Raw genomic sequence first — 20,540 nt, forward strand, 5'->3', positions numbered from 1 at the left:
CATTCATATAACATCATAGTATAATATAATTCTCATAAACATGCATATTATCATTTAATGGCATAATTAAACAGTTATGACCCTCCCGGCCTACTAATCCAGCCATTAAACCCCATTAGAGAATCCGGGGCATTACAGAATGTGATGTGGATGTAATAGAGGATGTGTTTAATGACAGAGATAGGGAGTTGATAATTGGTATTCTGCTAAGTACTAGCTATGAAGTAGACAACTGGTATTGGAATAAGGAAATATTGAGGTGTTACACGGTCAATAACGCTTATAGATTGCAGCAAGAGTTGAATGAGCAAGGGAATATGGTGAATAAGTCATGCTTTTTGAAGAGATTGTGGAACTTAAAAGCCCTCCAAAAGTGAAGAATTTGCTTTGGCGTGCAGTATCTGGTTGCCTCCCCACAAATATGAAATTACGTTCTAAGCATGTTCATGTTCTGACACTTTTCCCTCAGTGTAATCAAGGGCCCGAGACGATAATACACAACTTGGTAAATTGCACTTTTGTCCAAGCATGTTGGTTGAAAGCTGAGATGGCAGGTGTGGGAACTGCAGATGGCTCGTTGGTTGGGTGTTTGCAATCTGTCTTTGTTAGAATGAATAAAGAAGAGGTTGAGTTGATAGCAGTCCTGTGTTGGAAAGTTTGGAAGGTTAGGAATGAGGTAGTTTGGTGGAAGAAAGGGAGGTCGGTAGAGGAAGTGGTTTTGTTGGCAAGAATCAGTCTTGATCAATGGCAAAAAGCTCAAGTGAGAAGCTATTTTACATATGTGTCTTTTCAAGTTAATAGTGAGGGTTAACAGCTTTGGACTAAAACCTGAGGAAAACACTATCAAGATGAATGTCGACGCAGCCTTGTTTGAGGATTCTGGCAGATATGGTATAGGGTTGATAGCTTGGGACCATGAAAGCAAGTTTTTTTCATCTCAACATCGGAGCTTTTCAAGCAATAGGCATCAAGGAAGTTTTAAGTTAGATCAAGACTCAGAACTTGCCGAAAGTTACATTGGAGACCAAATAATTGATTGTAGTCCAAGCTATACGGAGCTCTGTTCAAATGTTTTCTTCATTTGGCCTTTTAATTTCTGATTGCAAAGATTTATTGTCTAATTTGAGAAATGTTTCTTTGGGTTTTGTTAAATGATCTGCAAACCAGGTAGCTCATAATCTAGCTAGAGCTTTTGGTTTTTTGTCTAATCATAGTTACAGGAAGGGTGATGTTCCCCTGAGTTGTTCGATATTTTGTTGGCAAATTATTCGAGTTAATGAAGTAGTCCATTTTTATTCAAAAAAAAAATTGTCATAAAAAATATTAGTGTGACTTTTCTTTGAAAACCATTCAAAATCTGGTCGTTCTTTTATTGCTTTCTTTGTCAATTATTTATTTTAGTATGTTTTTCTTAATTTTTATGAATATTTATTGTAGGAGTTAATTATTTATATTCAATTATAAATATAGAATCTGACAACAAAATTTATAAACATAGGTAAAATGAATTTAAATGATCAAATTTATTATATAAATTTTATTTATTTATTTGTTTCTCTTTTACTTGGATGGAGCACATAATATTCTGTGCAACATGTATAATAATGCTTAGATTTTTATAATGTTTTATCATTAAATTTATTTATCATTTTAAGATGTTGATTGAAATTTGAAAAAGTGGCTCTACTAGAACCGCTCTGCTATTATGTATTTAGATTAAAATTTTAATTAATAAATAAATTATAATGCTAAAAAATATTGTATGCATTATTTTAAAAAAGAAAAGAAACACACTCAAGTCGCACTAAAAAAATAAAAAATCTTCTTATCACGTAAAAACGCACCACAATTGATAATAATTAATATTACTATCATTATTATTACAATAATGTGTTTCGTGCACTTTCTACTTTATGTATAATAATATGTATTTTTGACACTATATTTACGTATTTATGTTGCAAAATTCTATTGTGATCAAACTCATAAATATCTTGTTGTACCAAAAAATATGACCTGGATTACTTAGCACGAGATACAGCTGGTAGACAAGCACGTGAAGAAAATAGGCATCTAAAATATTTTCTTCTAACTCTTAAGTGAGTAACTCGAGCTTACTTGACAGTCTGTGACAACCCGGGTTTACAGATCGCCTCTTACGCAAGAACTTAGTTCAAGGTACATATCAATTGGATCTCCCTCGTGAGGCTCCGAACATGACCCGCATCAATTTGCACTATTCAGCTCGTGGAAGCCTGACTGACACACAGTGAAGAATCTCAAAAGACTTGGGGATTCCATAGTCGCCTAATAAATGCCCAAACTTTATTATGTATTTACTGTACAATATAACACATATAGAATTATTAGGTAGTTATGTATTTATGTAAATGGGAGTTACCCAAAATTTTCAGTTACCATATTACTGAACGATTATCGAATACTATCCACCATTTTTCCCTATAAATATAGAGGAATGATCTATAAAAAAGGTCGACATTCTGTATGCCAAAACTCTTCTCAAATTGTCATAAACAATTTCATCAAGAGTCCAAAATAGATTAATAAGAGTGACTTGTGGACTTGGTGGATTTTAACCCACGTAAAATCGTGTGGGTGCTTCGTGTTCTTGTTTTTTGTTATTTCTTATACATTTAGTTTACAAAAAGCTTAGTTTCCCTATCTCGGACGCGTATTCTAGATATAACCAGAACACAATGAATCCTGCGGACTAGAGTACACCGGTTTCTTGACTGAACTTAACATATACTGCTACAAGGTCATGCCATTCGGGCTAAAGAAAGCTGGTGGAACATATCAAATGCTACTCAATAAGATGTTCATTGACCAGATTGGGAAAAACATGGAGGTTTATGTTGATGACATGCTTGTCAAGTCAAAGATCGCCAATGACCATGTACCCGACAAGGAAGAATGTTTTGGCGTGCTGAGAAAATACAACATGAAGCTCAAGCCCCAGAAATAAATTTGAGGTTTCATCAGGGAAGCTCTTAGGCTTTATACTCTGATTAGATTTCCAAATAGCGAAGGACATCGCTTCCATACGGCTCTTAGATTTTGTTTCGACGCTTCCAACAACGAAGCGGAATACGAGGCATCAATGACTAGAGTTCGGGTTGCAAAAGAGCTGAAAGCTAGAGCAATTCAATGCATTACCGATTCTCAGCTCGTGGTTAATCAATTATTAGGGGAGTACCAAGCTTGAGGAATCAAAATCGTAGCTTATCTATCTAACATTAAAGGTGAACTGTCTGAATTTGAGTTTTATCCCATCGACCAGGTCCACCGCAAATAGAATATGAATGGAGATGCTTTAGCCTGTATAACGCCCTGGATAGCCAAGACCGCTACACTGCGTACTTATAAAGGTGTAGGACTCACTAATCAAGTCATTTAATTTAAAATGTGTCTCTAACCATGAATCTGCTAGGGTTAAAAAGGGTTTTGGTCTCAAAAGATACAATTTATATAATTAAACAGTCTTACACATGGGATCCCAAAAAGAAACAGTGTTTAAAAAGTTGGTTTACAGAATCTCCAAAATACAGACAACCATCAAGCATTCTAAGGCAAAACTGACATTTCTAGTTCCCATGTTCCTGCTTTTTCCTCAACCGTGGCGGCTGAGCAGCTGGTCATGTACACTCAGCTCGCAGAGCTCTCCTAGTCAGGGCTGATCAAGTTTTCCCTTGCCCTTAACTGCACCCGTGAGCCGAGGCCCAGCAAGAAAACATAATATGCAACACAAACAACAACAACAGGTAATCAATCCTTTAAGCATGATCAAACACTTAATACTCCATATTAACCACTCAACACACATTCAGAACAAATGATGCAACTAATCTCTAATAACAATCAGGTCACAAAATAATTAGGGCCGACAACTTAGGCCGCACCCTCTGTTTACCCCACTGACTCTGGCCCGCTTAAACCGAGCTCAGTGCATAATAAGATGTCCTCGGCTACCAGTGGCCAAGCCGCGCCCTGTGCGCTAGTGTAATCCTTGGCACTCTTAGGCCATTGGTTTACTTTTTACATGGCATAATACCATCCTTTCAAGCATACATATTAGGAAGACCTTAGTCCCATTACAAATACACAACCGAGTGCAGTTTTCTTACCTGTAATTTCTACGTTCACTGATTACGAGCGACGTCCCTCGAGCACGATCTGTTTCCCGAGCCCTAACTTAACACCTAGTCACAACCAAGGTAATGGATTCCATTAATATTCAAATAAAGGTTTCCGGGTACAATACTAGCTTCTGGGACATCAAATTCCACCAAGCACGGTGGTAAAATCGATATAGAGCACCCTAGGTTATGTTCCCGCGCTTAAAATCTCCAAAAGATCATAAATGCACCTAAGGGCTGCGGCCCTTGAAACCTAGCCGCGACCCGCCCCTAGAACAGAGCCCAAGCCCCCCAGTAAGCAAACACGCGTCGTGGCCCTGCCCTATGGCGCCGCGGCGCTCTCCTTTGGCCGAGCCTCCCTGGCTCTCTTGCTTCGTAGGATCGCAGTGCTGTTGAACAGAGCCGCGGCCCTACCCTTCGTGCCCTGAAAATCCACCATTTCTAGCTTCCTAACCTCATTCAAAACATTCCCAAAGCACCCTAATCAAAACCCATTAATTACAAAACTTTTAACATGATTCTAACAGCATAATCCAACAGAAATCCAGCTTAAAAACCTACTAAAATTCCATTTTGATTTCTGAAACCCAGCAACTCAAAACACCAAAACCAGTCATGCAAAACTCAAATTTTAACCTCTAAATTACAAATTGAAGCTTACCTCCTTTGCTGAACCACTTCCTTGACAACCTTTGAGCTAAAACCCAAGCACTCAGCTTCAATTCAGTCCTTAAACATCAAAATCATAAACACCTTAATATTCAGCCAAAATCTCAGAGTTCTAACACCCAAAAACACAACTCAACTCTTACCTTAATCTTGGTTGAGTGATCCTTAGTCTGAACTAGGCTAAACCTTCATAAATTTAGCTCAAACACAAAATTTTCCAGCTGAGTTTCCCTTAGATTCCAGTGGTTTCTTGAAAGAGAAAAGAGAAGAAAGAGAAGGAAGAGAAGAGATGAGAAGGTCGGTTTGTGTTTTATTCTTTTGCTTTTCATTAACTTAGTCTAATCTTAGCCAGTTAAGTCAATCCCGAGGCTCGGGGTACTGGAAACGTCCTCGAGGGCAAAACGGTAAATTTCCCCAATATTCTCGCCTAAGCTTCCTATCCTCAAATATATCTCCATATATTTATTTCCATAACCCGATAGTATAAATTACTACCTGATACCTAAAATACCCCTGACTTATCCAAAGTCAAATATTAAGCCCCGTTGTGACTTTTCCCGCTATCTAGCTCCCTAGGATCGCCTCAGGTCGCACACTTCAAATCTACTCCCATAATAATGTGGTTGCCACAGATATAACAATTAACGTCATTTACATTCATATAATCATACAAGCATGCTTATCATATAATCATGCATTAAATCAATAAATTCAGACCTTAGCCAATTATGCCTTTCCAGCGCACTAATCAAGGCCCTTAAGCCATATTAGTTATTTTGGGTCGTTACAACTATCCCCTCCTACTGAGAATTTTGTCCTCAAAATTTACCTGAATAGCTTGGGATACTGATTCGGCATCGCTCTCTCTAACTCCTAGGTCGCTTCCTCGACCTTGTTATTTCTCCACAACACTTTAAGTAACGGAATTGTCTTATTTCTTACAACTTTGTCCTTCTGATCCAAAATCTGAACTGGTTGCTCTTCATAGGACAAATATGTTTGTAACTCCAAGTCCCCATACTTCAGCACATGTGTTGTATCTGAAACATACTTCCGCAACATGGAGACATGAAATACATCATGAACTCCTGACAGCGACGGTGGCAAGGCCAACCTGTAAGCCACCTGTCCAATCCTCTCTAGGATCTCGAAAGGTCCAACAAGCTGAGGGCTCAGCTTGCCCTTTACTCCAAATCTCCTTACCCCTCTCAATGGTGAGACTCACAGAAACACGTGGTCCACAACTTGGAACTCCACATTCCTACGCTTAGGGTTAGCGTAGCTTTTCTATCTACTCTGCGAAGCAAGCATTCTGGCTCGAATCTTCTCAATAGCCTCATTAGTCTTCTAAACCATATTTTTCCCTAAGTACCTCCTCTCACCCATCTCATCCCAATGAATGGGTGATCTACACTTTCTCCCATATAACATTTCATAAGGAGCCACTCCAATTGTGGATTGGTAACTGTTTTTATATGAGAACTCAATCAATGGTAGATACTTATTCTAAGAACCCTCGAAATCAATCACACACGCCCTAAGCATGTCCTCCAACACCTGAATCGTTCTCTCAGACTGTCCATCAGTCTGAGGATGAAAAGTTGTGCTAAACTTCAACTAGGTTCCCATTGCACTCTGTAGAGCTCCCCAAAATATAGAGGTAAAGATAGGATCTCGATCAGACACAATAGAATTCGGAACCCCATGGAGATGAACTATCTCCCTCACATACAACTCTGCATACTGTTCCATTGTATAGGTCGACTTCACCAGCAGAAAATGAGCTGACTTGGTGTATCTGTCTACTATTACCCACACCGAGTCACAAAGTCCCACTGTCCTGGGTAGACCTTCCACAAAGTCCACAGTAATGTCTTCCCACTTCCATTCAGGAATACCCCAAGGCTGAAGCAACCCTGCTGGCGGCTAATGCTCAGCCTTTACTTGCTGACATATCAAACATCTAGACATATACTCCACCACATCCTTCTTCATCCCGGGACACCAATATAATGTCCGTAGATCCTGATACATCTTCGTGGTACCCGAATGAAGCCAGTATGGCGTAGTGTGAGACTCATCCAGTATCTCTCGTCTGATCCCCTCATCTGCTGGAACATAAATCTGCCCCTGATATCGAAGCATACCATTCTCAGAGATGGAATAATCCTTAGCTGTCCCTGCTAAAACATGCTGCCTAACTTCCTGCAACTGCGCATCCACCAATTGTCCCTCCTTAATCCTCTCTAGCAGGATCGACTGTAACGTAATATTATCTAATTGGCCCACCACTAATTATATCCTTGCCCTGGCCATCTCATCAGCTAACTCTCTCGAGATCTGGGTGGAACTATACAATTATCCTGGACCCCTCCTACTCAACGCATCTGCCACTACATTGGCCTTCCCTGGGTGGTAAAGGATATCGCAATCATAATCCTTAACCAGCTCCAACCAGCGTCTTTGTCTCATGTGTCAGATCCTTCTGAGTGAAGAAATATTTCAAACTCTTGTGGTCAGTGTATATCTCGCACTTCTCCCCATACAAATAATGTCGCCAAACCTTCAGTGCGAATATAACTGCCGCCAGCTCCAAGTCATGAGTAGGATACCGCTGCTCATACTCCATCAGCTGCCACGATGCATAGGCTATAACTTTCTCATTCTGCATCAGCACGCAGCCTAAACCCATCCTCGATGCATCACAGTAAACCACAAGCTTTCCTTCCTCCGAAGGAAGACTCAGCATAGGTGCGGAGATAAGCCGTTGCTTCAACTATTGGAAACTGTTCTCACACCTCTCTGGCCAAACAAACCTCTGATTCTTTCTTGTCAACTCTGTCATTGGTGAAGCGATCTTTGAGAATCCCTCCAAAAACCGCCTGTAATAACCTGCCAACCCAAGGAAACTCTGCACCACCGAGGTGTTCCTTGGCCTCGGCCAATCTCTTACTACTTCCACCTTGGACGGATCCACCTTAATCCCTTCTGCACTGACTATATGCTCAAGGAAAGTCCCTATGGCAACCAAAATTCACACTTCTTAAACATGGCGTACAGCTGTTGCTCCCTTAACCTTTGTAAAACCTGTCGAAGATGCTCCTCATGCTCGGCCTCTAAACTGGAGTATACTAGAATGTCATCGATGAAGACAATGATGAACTGATCTAAGAAGTCCTTGAACACCCCGTTCATCAAATGCATAAAAGTTGCCGGGGCATTGGTCAAACCAAAAGACAAAGAACTCATAGTGCCCATATCGCCTCCGGAAGGCCGTCTTCGGTATATCCTCATCTTTGATCCTCAGCTGGTGATAACCAGATCGTAGATCAATCTTTGAGAACATTGTCTTTCCCTGCAGCTAATCGAACAAATCATCAATCCTTGGTAGAGGGTACTTATTATTTATAGTCAACTTGTTCAGTTCTCGATAGTCTATACATATCCTCAACGTCCCGTCCTTCTTCTTAACAAATAACACTGGAGCGCCCCATGGTGAGTAACTAGTTCTGCTGAATCCCAGATCCTGAAGCTCCTGCAACTGTATCTTTAGTTCCTTCAACTCAGCTGGTGTCATTCTGTATGGTGTCCTTGATACTGGCTCTGTCCCTGGTGCTAACTCAATCTCAAACTGAATCTCCCTGCGCGGTAGCAACCCTGGTAGATCCTTAGGAAATACGTCCAAAAACTCACACACCAATCTGGTCTCTCCCGGCCTTGCTAGCATAAGCCTAGTGGTATCCACTACACTGGCCAAAAAACCAATGCATCCCCACTGCAACAAGTCTCTGGCTCTCAACGTTGAAATCATGGGTACACGAGGTCCACATACCACAGTCACAAAGACAAAAGGATCCTCGCCCTCAGGGTCAAAACTCACCATCTTCTTCCTGCAGTCAATAGTAGCCCCATATCTGACCAACCCGTCCATCCCCAAATCATATCAAAATCCTCCATGTCTAACTCAATCAAATCCATCGAAAGTTCCCTACTATCAACCATCACTGGTAGTGCCCTAATCCATCTCCTAGAAATTACCAATTCCCTTGTAGGCAATAAAGTTCCAAACCCTGCAGTGCGATATTAACTAGGTCTACACAATCTATCAATCACTTTACTAGAAACAAAAGAATGTGTAGCACAACAATCAATCAATACAGTAAAAGGAGAGCCAGCGCTAGAAAGCTGACCTGTCATTACCGAGGGACTAACCTCAGCCTCTGCCTGCGTCAAAGTGAATACTCGAGCTTGAGTCAAGCTATCCACTTTCCCTACTTCACCTTTCTTCACTGTTGGGCAATCCTTCTTGAAATGCCCCACTGTTCCGCACAAAAAACAAGCTTTGGCCCGACATTCGCCCAAGTGACGCCTTTTACACCTCGGGCACTCTGGATAGGTCCGCCATGCCTCGCCGCCACCCTGACGGCCACCCTGACCCCTCCTATCAGGACCAGCCGTGGTCGAAGTGTCAGGAGACTTTCTCTTCAAGTCTCTGGGGCCTCCGCCCCTACCTGTCCCTGAATAAGGAGGCACCCCTCTGCGGCCCTCGCGCCTCACCGCACTTTCCCTCCAAATCTTATTCTCTGCTTCCTCAACGGTAAAAGCCTTCTCAACGGCCTGGGCATAAGTTGTTCCTCCAGGTACCGTTGTAATTCTAACATCCCGGGCTATCATAGCATTAAGCCCCCTAGTAAATCTATCTTGCCTAGCAGCATCAGTAGGCACAAGATCTGGTGCAAACTTCGCAAGCCTGCCAAATCTTAGGGCATACTCTGTAAGAGTCATATTGCCTTGCACCAATCCCACAAACTCATTAACTTTTGCTGCCCTGACAGCAACATTGTAATATTTCTGGCTAAAAAAGTCTCCGAAGCCTTCCCAACTCAGAGTAGTGACATCCCTGGTCTGTGAAGCCATTTCCCACCAGATGCGGGCATCCTCTCTCAACATATACGTGGCACAGGCCACTCTGTCGTGTCCCTCTATCCTCATAAAATCCAGGATAGTAGTAATCATAGTCAGCCATTGCTCGGCCTTCACTGGATCAGGTCCCCCCTCAAAGATTGGAGGTTGCTGCTTCCTGAACCACTCATATAACGGCTCCCACCTGTTCCCAACCTCCCCACACTCTACAACTTGTACCACTGCAAGTGGTACAATAGTGGCAACGCTCCCTGGCGGAGCCTGCTGTCCTAGTAGACGAACCTGTTCATCCTGGCTTTGTAATCGAGTCTGCATATCTGCCATAAGTTACTGCCAGTTCTCAGGGACTGGCGGAGGATTCTGGCCCTGGTCATCACCCCCAGTCCCAGACCTAGTGCCGGCTAGTCGAGTAGATTTTCTTTGACGCATAGCTATCCAAGTGAATCTGCAATCAACGACTCAGCAGTTAGACCATGATGACAGGGAAAAAGCTTCTCCATATCCCATCAAAGGAAAATAACCAATCACAAACATTCAAAATATAGGCATTCATCCACATGCGCCGACTGCTGATAAGCATGCCCCAACATTACCACACCTCAGCTCAGATAAAAGCATTCACCAATACACTATATGAAGTTAATCATTCAAATATTCATTTACATGCACTGCGATGTTCATAAGCATGCCTTAATATTTTCATAAAGTAGTTAAGGGCCAGGCCCTATCAGTATCTCTTGCTTCATATTAATCCAATAAATAACAAAATTCATAACTCATTTCAGGCATATAAGCATATAAGCACATATACACATTACCAATCCCTGAATCGAGCTTGTCTCTAGCAGCGAATGTACATGTCCAGCCGGTCTTCAGGAACCCTTAAATCTAGGACACTCTGATACCAAGTTGTAATGCCCTGGATAGCCAAGACCGCTACATTGTGTACTTATAAAGGTGCAGGACCCACTAATCAAGTCATTTAATTAAAAACGTGTCTCTAACCATGAATGTGCTAGGGTTAAAAAGGGTTTTGGTCTCAAAAGATACAATTTATATAATTAAACAGTCTTAGACATGGGATCCCAAAAAGAAACAGTGTTTAAAAAGTTGGTTTATAGAATCTCCAAAATACAGACAACCATCAACCATTCTAAGGCAAATCAGACATTTCTGGTTCCCATGTTCCTGCTTTTTCTTCAACTGTGGTGGCTGAGCAGCTGATCATGTACATTCAGCTCGCAGAGCTGTCCTAGTCATGGTTGATCGAGTTTGCCCTTGCCCTTACCTGGACCACGTAGCACCCGTGATCCAAGGCCCAGCAAGAAAACATAATATGCAACACAAACAACAACAACAACAATAGGTAATCAATCCTTTAAGCATGAACAAACACTTAATACTCCATATTAACCACTCAACACACATTCAGAACAAACGATGCAACTAATCACTAATAACAATCAGGTCACATAATAATTAGGGCCGACAACTTAGGCCGCACCCTCTGTTTACCCCACTGACGCCAGCCCGCTTAAACCGAGCTCAGTGCATAATAAGCTGTCCTCAGCTACCAGTGGCCTAGTCGCGCCTTGTGCACTAGTGTAACCCTTGGCACTCTTAGGCCATTGGTTTACTGTTTACATGGCATAATACCATCCTTTCAAGCCTACATATTAGGGAGCCCTTAGTCCCATTCCCAACATTGGTTTGGGGGAAGCTAGACCCACTATTTTTATGCTTCAATTGGCTGACCGTTCATTAACACACCCCAAGGTATTATAGAGGACGTTATAGTAAAGGTAGATAAATTCATCTTTCCAGCGGATTTCATTGTATTAGATATTGAGGAAGTTGAGGACGTGCCTATTATGTTGGGAAGACTATTTTTAGCCACAGGGCAAGCTTTGAGAGATGTCCAGAAGGGTGAGTTAAGGCTTAGAGTCCAAGGTGATGAGCTAGTTTTTAATGTCTTTAAAACCATGAAATATCCTTTCGCTAGTGATAGTTGTTTTAGTGTTAGTGTATTGGAGGAACAAGGTGAAGAGGTCAAGTCTATTGAGGATCCACTTGAGTTGAGTTTGGTTGCAAGTCCAGAAGAGTGTGATGGTACTCAAGCCAGTGAATATGTTAAGTGGTTCAACTCAAGGGGGAAAATTTATAAAAAGAAATATGAGGAATTGGAGTAAGTGCCTGAGAGACCTCTCCCATCTATTTCGAAGCAATTAGTTCTTTAGTTAAAGACATTGCTTGATCACCTTAGGTATTCATATTTGGGTGAGAACAACACACTATAAGTTATTATTTAAGCTTCCTTATCTCTGATTGAAGAAGAGAAGCTACTTAGAGTGTTGAGGGATCACAAGCTAGAAATTGGGTGGACTTTGGTAGATATCAAGTGTATAAGCCCTTCAACGATGATGCGCCGTATATTAATGGTGGAGGATAGTAAGCCTAGTATCGATGCTCAGAGGAGGCTTAATCCTTCAATGAAATAGGTGGTAAGGAAGGAAATCCTAAAATGGTTGGATGCAGGGTAATTTATCGAATATCTGATAGTGCATGGGTTAGTCCTGTTCAGGTGGTCCCGAAGAAGGGTGGCATGGCGGTGGTTAAGACCGATAATAATGAACTGATTCCAAATCGTACGATGACAGGGTAGGGAATTTTTATAGACTACCGTAAATTGAACAAGGCAACCAGGAAAGACCATTTCCCATTGCCTTTTGTAGAACAGATGTTGGACAGATTGACATGCCATTCTTATACTGTTTCTTGGAGGGGAATTTGGGATACCATCAGATTCTCATAACACTGGAGGATCAAGAAACGACTACCTTCACGTGCCCTTATTTAACATTTGCATTTCAAAGAATTCCATTTGGGTTATGTAATACTCCAGCAACCTTTTAGAGATGTATTATGTCTATCTTCTAAGACATGGTAGAAAAAGGTATAGAGAACTTTATGAATGACTTTTCAGTCTTTGGGCACTCTTCTGATGGATGTTTAGCTAATGAAAGGGTTTTGAAAAGTTGTGAGGAGTCAAATTTAATATTAAACTAGGAGAAATGTCACTCTATGGTGTCAGAAGGAATAGTTTTGGGCCATAAAATTTCACGTCATGGTATTGAGGTAGAAAGGGCAAAGATATCTACAATAGAAAACATACCTCGAATGGTGTCTGTTAAGGGGGTGGTAGTTTTTTGGGCCATGCTGGATTTTGTAGGAGGTTTATAAAGGACTTTTAAATAAATTCGAAACAATTATCTACTCTACTTATGAATGGTGTAGTATTTAATTTTGATGCTGGATGTGTAAGGACATTTAACACGCTGAAGGAGAAATTGGTGTCTACTCCGATGGTTGTATCATCAAATTGGGAACATCCTTTTGAATTGATGTGTGATGCGAGTGATTATGTAGTAGGAGCGGTTCTAGGACAGTGAGTTGACAACGTATTCCAAACGATTTATTATGGTAGTCGAACCTTGAATGATGCTCAATTAAATTATGCAACTATTGAGAAGGAATTAGTTACAATTGTCCTTGTGTTTGATATGTTCAAGCCATATTTAATTGGTAATAAGGTGATTATCAATACAAATAATTCTGCTATTAAGTACCTTGTGACCAAGAAGGATGCTAAACCTCGCTTGATTCGATGGGTCCTTGTAACACCCTAATTTGCTAATAAGGTTTAGGACCTGGATTAGTGTGCCTGGAGGGCAATACGTGAATTAACATGATAATATATGTGAATTTGAATGAATATGTGATTAGAGTGCATGTTTAGGTGGTATAAATGTGCATGTGGACCCCGTTGGTATGTTAGGGGTAAATTGGTAATTTTAGCCCGCTGAGGGCATAAATGTGATAATTGTGTTATGTGATTTGTGCCACGTGAGTGTGGTGATATTAATGTGATTCACGTGTCGAGACGGTCCTAGAGAGCTAGTTAACTTAGAAGTCACAACGGGATTTTATACCCGGCTCGGGAGGAGCCTAGGGGTACTTTGGGAATTTCGTAAGTCATATTGAGAATTAGTGGTTAATGGTTATTAGTGATTGAGTAACCTGGGTAACCATTAGTAACTGCTGAGAGTAACAAGTTTAGATGGGAAATGGTAGAATTGTAATATAGGTGAAAGGACAAAGGTGCCCTTGAGGTTTAGTTAGGAAAGGATATTTATGGAAGGGTAGAATAGTCATTTGGCAAAGGTTTGGATAAACTTTAGCTAAAGGACATATCATTCATGTTTTCTCACCTAGACAACTCAGTTTATGCTGAAAGAAAAGGAGAGCTAAGGGCAGAAAGGAAGAGAGGAAGAGAGTTGGGAATTCTGAGATTTAGGAGAGGAATCAAGGTGGTTTGAAGCAATTGAAACCAAACAAGAATCAAGATTGTTCTGAGCTTGATAACCAAGAGGAGTTGGTTTAAAGCTGGGATTGGAGGAAGTTCAAGCTGAGTTATTAATTGAGGATTTCGGAGAGTCTCGTGATAGAGGACCGTGCTCCTGACCTTGGTGCATCGGAAAGCTTGAGATACAGGTAAGAAAACTGTAGCACCCGTAGAGCAGGGCACGGGCCCATAGTACTGTTGCAAGGCGTGGCCCTAAGTTGTGTTATTGTTAGGATGTAGCTTTAAATGAATTATTGTATGTTTAATTGTTGTTTGCGAATGCTATATGTGGTTATAGCAGAATGAACGGCAAAGGAGCCGGGAACGACGAAGGGCCGAGAACGGCGAAGGCCAAAAATGGCAGTGGGGCCAGGAATATCACTTAGCACATTGAGTGCTTATGGGTAGGGTGAGACCCCAATGGATACATGGGATATCCTTACGGTAAGGACCAAGATCCCGGGCTTTGGTAACGCTTCCGAGACGGCATGGCCGTACTTGTTTAGTCTGAGGGACTATCTGATTTTTCTGTGGATTGTCTAACGTGTTGATTATATAATATGCATATGTTATGTGTTGTATGAGTTTTCTCGCTGGGCTTCGGCTCACGGGTGCTCTGTGTTGCAGGTAAAGGCAAAGAGAAAGTCAACCAATCATGAGTACGAAGAGCGTGGGGGCGGCGCGTACATGTTTGGCCTTCCCGACTGCTTTGGTTGGGGGCATTTTGAGAAATGGCTGTATTAAACTATGTTTTCGATAATTAGTCATCTGTAAACCCATTTTTAATTGTAAATATTTTACAAACCTTATTTTGGGATCCCGAATGTTAAACTCTTGAACGTTTAATGAAATCGAGTACTTTTTAAAGATTACAGCCTTGATTTATTGTTTAATCACACCTTTTTTCTAAAACCTCGCATAGCGAGTTAATTGCACATTTTAAACTCACTTAGTAACGGCTCTAAGGTAGTAGGGCGTTACAGTCCTCTTATTGCAAGAGTTTGATATGGAAATTCGTGACAAAAAGGAGACATAAAATCTAGTTGCATATCATTTATCTAGATTGGAAAAAGAAGAAGAGAATAATGAGAAAGAGGAACAAATTGATGAAAACTTTTTGGATGAGCAATTATTTTCCATTGAAATTGAAGAAAAGCCACCTTGGTTTGCGGATTATGTCAATTATTTGGTAGCTAAAGTTGTGCCTCCGGACATGTCAAGGCAGCAACTCAAAAAGTTATATTCGGAAGTCAAGCATTATTCTTGGGATGAGTCCATTCTCTTTCGTCATTGTGTTGATCAAGTAATTAGAAGATGTGTCCCAGAAGAGGAGATGATTTCCATTCTTACTCATTGCCATAATTTACATTGTGGTGGTCACTTTGGAGGAACAAGGACAGCAGCAAAATTTTTGCAATGTTGGTTTTATTGGCCTACATTATTTAAAGATGCTAGTGCCTTTGTCAAGAGTTGTGATCGTTTCCAAAGGACTGGTAACATATCAAGAAGAGATCAAATGCCAATGACTGGAATTCTGGAATTTTAGTTGATTGATGTGTGGGGAATAGATTTTGTGGGACCTTTCCCATCATCTTATAATAACAAGTACATTTTGCTGGCAGTAGATTATGTTTCTAAATGGATGGAAGCTACAGCAACTCCTACTTATGATGGTAAGGAGGTACTTAAATTCCTTAATAAAAATATTTTTACCCAGTTTGGTACTCCAAGAGCAATTATTAGTGACAGAGGAAGTCATTTCTGCAACAAGCCATTCACAGCTCCATGCGCTCATTATGGAGTTCATCATCGAAAGGTCATGTTCTATCATCCACTTGCCAATGGTCAAGCACGAGTCATTCTCGCTATGAATCTGCACCACTCCATGAGTTGGTATTATTGGGGTGTTATTCAGTTGAGGGAAGTAAGATAAATTAGCAGAAGTGCTACAGAATTTTTGTTGTAGTATTCGGTGCATTGTGTTATTATGGGAACTAGAAAACAACCTGCTAGGGCTGCTTCTTCTAAAAATATTAATCTTCCTTCCACTTCCCGCACCCAACCACAACAATCACATCTAGCCCCACCACCACCACCCCCTCCTCATGAATTTGACCCTACTCAATTCATTAGTAAAGATGCCTTTGACCATTATCAAAGGTTGTCTCAACGTCAAGTAATTCAAGAAAGGGGGATGGAATATGAAGACCAACCATATCCTCGGCAAACATATGAGATAATTCAGGTTGAAATTCAACGTCGCAATTGGAAAAGTTTTGTGGACCATAAAATGACCAAGGCTAATTGCTCTATGGTTTATGAATTTTATGCTAATTTCTCAGGAGCAGTAAATAGGAAGGTCTTTGTGAGAGGGGTTTGGGTGGAGTGCCATATTGATAATATTGATGAATTATATGGATTAGCGATGTTGTCATAGGAGGACGATGAATATTATCAACTAGTTTATCATAGTAAGATTGATTGGGTTGAAGTGGCTGAAAGATTAGGCATTCGTGATGCTAGTTTCATAATGCAAGATGGACAACCGAAGCATTTCAGATGGTTTCAAATGAATATGGTGGTGAAGGCTTGGACTCTCTCTATGCCTAACATTCACTTATCTGAAGTGGGAACTGATTGGTGTCTTCCTGTCTATGCTATAATGATGGGACTCTCTGTCGATATTGGATGAGGTTTATGTCGAATGACTACCATTGCTGGTTTGGGACATGGATCGATGATTACCGATTTATGTGAGGTGTGGGAGGTGCCTAAATATCTTAGTGATATTTATAGGAAAGCAATGGGGCCTATTTCTCGAGCTTCAATGTTTAAATTCAATGCACCATCTTTGGAGCCACCTACACCAGAACCCTGCCAAGTGAGAGTTGAAGAAGAAGAAGATGCTGCAAATGTACCCACCCATGCCAATGCTCAACCAGAAGAACCAAGGGCAACTGAGGAGGAGAGGAGAGGAGCTTATCCTCAATTTCTGGAAATTGAGGCTCCATCAGATCCGCACTTGGCCAGATTGGATTTTAAACTCAATAGTTGTTATAATTTATTTTTGTATAAACATTTTATAGAACGGTTGTTCTTTTGGTGGTATTTTAGTTTTAAATTGGTGGTGACTGTCTTGAAGATTAATTTTGGAGGTGAGTAAGAATTTTAATTTTATTTATTACTATGTTGACATTTTTATTTATAGAATTATAGTTAAAATATATTGAATTTAGTGGAAATTAGGTTTCATAATTAGTGAAGTAGGTTTCAGAAAATTTGTGTGCTACAGTACCGATATATATAAGGATGAAGTTATGCATGTTGATTGTTTTGTTTGTTTGTGTTGAATTTATAAGTACTTATGAAATTGAGATATGTTATAGAAACAAAAGAAACTCTGCCCAATTATTTTTAAGATTTATTGAATGAACATGTTTTTTATTATGTAATATTGTATATATAAGATTCACAATTAATATATCTAAGCATGAATATGCTTAGTGTTATCATGCATAGAGTATAACACTTTGCATGCTTGAATTCCTCTTCTTAAATGTTCTTAGGCAAACAATCCTAAATAAATATACCTAAGATGCTTAGTGTTGTTAGAGATAAATATATTATTCCAATGGAAATAGGAAAAACTATTACAACTCTAAGCAAAAGAATACAAATGACAAGATGATGATTAAATAAGTTTACAATTGTATTGAAAAAATACAAGTAAATATAGAAATAAGAAGATGAAGATAATAAAAGAAATAAAAACTCTATGACAAAAGTTACAAATAAAGTAGAAGTAGTAGAACAAAAGATGTAGAAGAAATACAACTCTATAGCAAAAGGATAAAACTAAATATAAAGAGTAGATAGAAGAAAGATGACAAAATAACAATAGAAGAAATAATAAAGAACAAGAACAAGAACAAGAAATAAAGCTTTCTCAATCACACAACCAAAGTGAAGAGCATTGGGGATCACCAACTTGAACAAATTTTACAACTTTTGTCCAAAAGCTTATTTCCCCTACCTCAAGCACTATAGGAACTCTCACAAATTGGAGATAGTTGTCTAGAATAAACAAGCCTCTAGGTGAATTTGTAGCCAAGTGCTCTAGTGGATAGAAATAGTGTGTCTAAAATGTGATCAATAGGCTCCTATCTATAGATTTTTGAGACACACTTTAAATTTCAACTTCCATCAACCACCATTGTTGTTACCAATGCTTAATTATATGTTAATGGAATTAAAAAGGAGTTTTGGGAGTTACTTGAGGTGTTATAACTATTTAAATTGAAAATTTTGAAGTTGGAATTAGATGTGAGCGACTTAGGCCGCGACAAGGGATGTTTTTGGCCGCGACTGCTAGTCTCGGATCCCCAGGCTGCTGCCACCGGGCTTTCTCAGCAAATCCAACTTTGCATTTTTTCCATAATGCCTCAATACTCTTCCCACATGATATTTTAACTTGCACAAGTGTAACAAATAATATACACATTATTGGGTAATATTTGAGAGTTACAAATTTGTAACTGACTTTGTAACTCCAAATATGTTATATACTTGCAAATGCACATTATCCAAAATGTAACACTCATATATAATATGTTACAATGTATGACAACACTTTGTCACATTATTTAATCTAAACATTATATTTTATAAATAGTATAGCATTCCCCCACTAGATGAAATAGTTCACTTTTGTAACACTTATTTAATCAATCATACATTATATTTAAAATATAACATTTCCCCCACTTGCTTAAATAATTACTCGTTCTTCTAGAAGTCATAGCATTGGGGCATAAAGTAAAGTGTTTTTCAACTTGAACATTACTATAGTGTAATTACCACAAAGTTTGTTGACAATTTTGTTGCACTAGGCATTGAACCAACTTTTTCTAATAACAAACTGGTGATAACACACACACACCTTTGCTATGTTAGCTTGAGACATCTAAGTCTTACTTTGCACCACCCCTAGGTCTATATAGGTAGAACTTTCATAGTATTTTGTTACCCTAAAATACCTGTCTTCTCAAGACTGAGTTCTATTAAAAAAACTTCTCAGTTTTAACCCTCAATTTGGTAACTCACAAGTACTCATATCTCATATGGAACTATTTTGAGTACTACTAATATTCACTTGATTGACTTCTTATTACCTATTGAACCTAACAATAGTTAAGTAACTAGTATTAAGATAGGTTACAATAAATCATGAATCTCTTTAGGGAGTTTAAGTCCCATCCCTCGAGATAATGTAGCCAAGTTTTTACTTGTTCTCACATAGGTTATTAAGGTGACTCCTCTTTGAATAAATTCTCTTACATATTTGTGTCTAGACAACACATTATACACTTCGTTTTATGCCAGAGCCAATGTTGCTTGGCTATCAAAATGTATTGATATAATATACAGGTTTGTTTCTTAGTAGACAAGTTGTCCCCAAGATTGGATATCCAACTTGCATCCATATACCCTTCTAAGATTGAAGGAAACTTGGAGTAGTGAAGGCTTAGTCCTTTAGTTTTCTTAAGATAACCAAGGAATCTCCCAATAGCCTTCCAATGATCCACACTTGGATTACTTGTAAAACTACTAAGCTTACTTACCACAAATGCTATATCAGGTCTAGTACACTGGGCGGCATACATTAGACCCCTATAGTACTTGCGTACTCCAATTGAGCCACTGTTCCTCCTTCATTCTTCTCTAGTTTTGCACTATGGTTGAATTGAGTATTGGCATCTTTAACATTGAGATGGTTAAATTTGATCAATACTTTCTCAACATAGTGGGCTTGTCCGAAAGCAAAACCCCCACTATTTTTCTTCACTTTGATACCAAGTATGGTATCAAATTCTCCAAGACCATTGATTTTGAAAGTTGATGATCGAAACATCGTCGCTTCTACTATCCCTTTCATGCTATCACTTAAGATAAGCATGTCATCCACATATAGACAAACAATGATCACATATCCCTTACAAGTTTTTGAATACAAGAACTTGTCTCCATTGTTATGCCTAAATCCATTAGACAAAATGACTTCATCAAATTTCTCACGCCATTGCTTTGGAGCTTGTTTCAATCCATATATAGATTGTACAAGTCTACACACTTTATGTTCATAATTTGGTAGGACAAACCTGTAACGTCCTCCTAATCCAGGATTGTTACACTGTGTATTTTAAATAGTGCCTAACTCGCTAAACGAGTCATTCGAGTTTAAATGGTGTAATTAAAACTAACCACAGGTTTATGTACTAAAATTTTCAGTCGAAAGTCAATCATTTTATTGAAAGCGTTTAATTTCCATATATGGGATCCCATTATAGTCAAAAAATGATTACAAACCCAAAATCAAATACCAAAGCCCA

General features: G+C 39.5%; 1 protein-coding gene across 1 annotated transcript; it reads left to right on the forward strand.

Moving 5' to 3' along the window:
- The first annotated feature begins 331 nt into the window (after nt 1-331).
- On the forward strand, nt 332-811 carry LOC133806889 (uncharacterized). Its single transcript, XM_062244987.1, has one exon. It carries the CDS (start codon nt 332-334, stop codon nt 809-811), a length of 480 nt encoding a protein of 159 aa, XP_062100971.1.
- Nucleotides 812-20,540: the final 19,729 nt, after the last annotated feature.

This window comes from Humulus lupulus, chromosome X (assembly GCF_963169125.1).
Source record: "Humulus lupulus chromosome X, drHumLupu1.1, whole genome shotgun sequence".
Taxonomy (NCBI): Eukaryota; Viridiplantae; Streptophyta; class Magnoliopsida; order Rosales; family Cannabaceae; genus Humulus; species Humulus lupulus.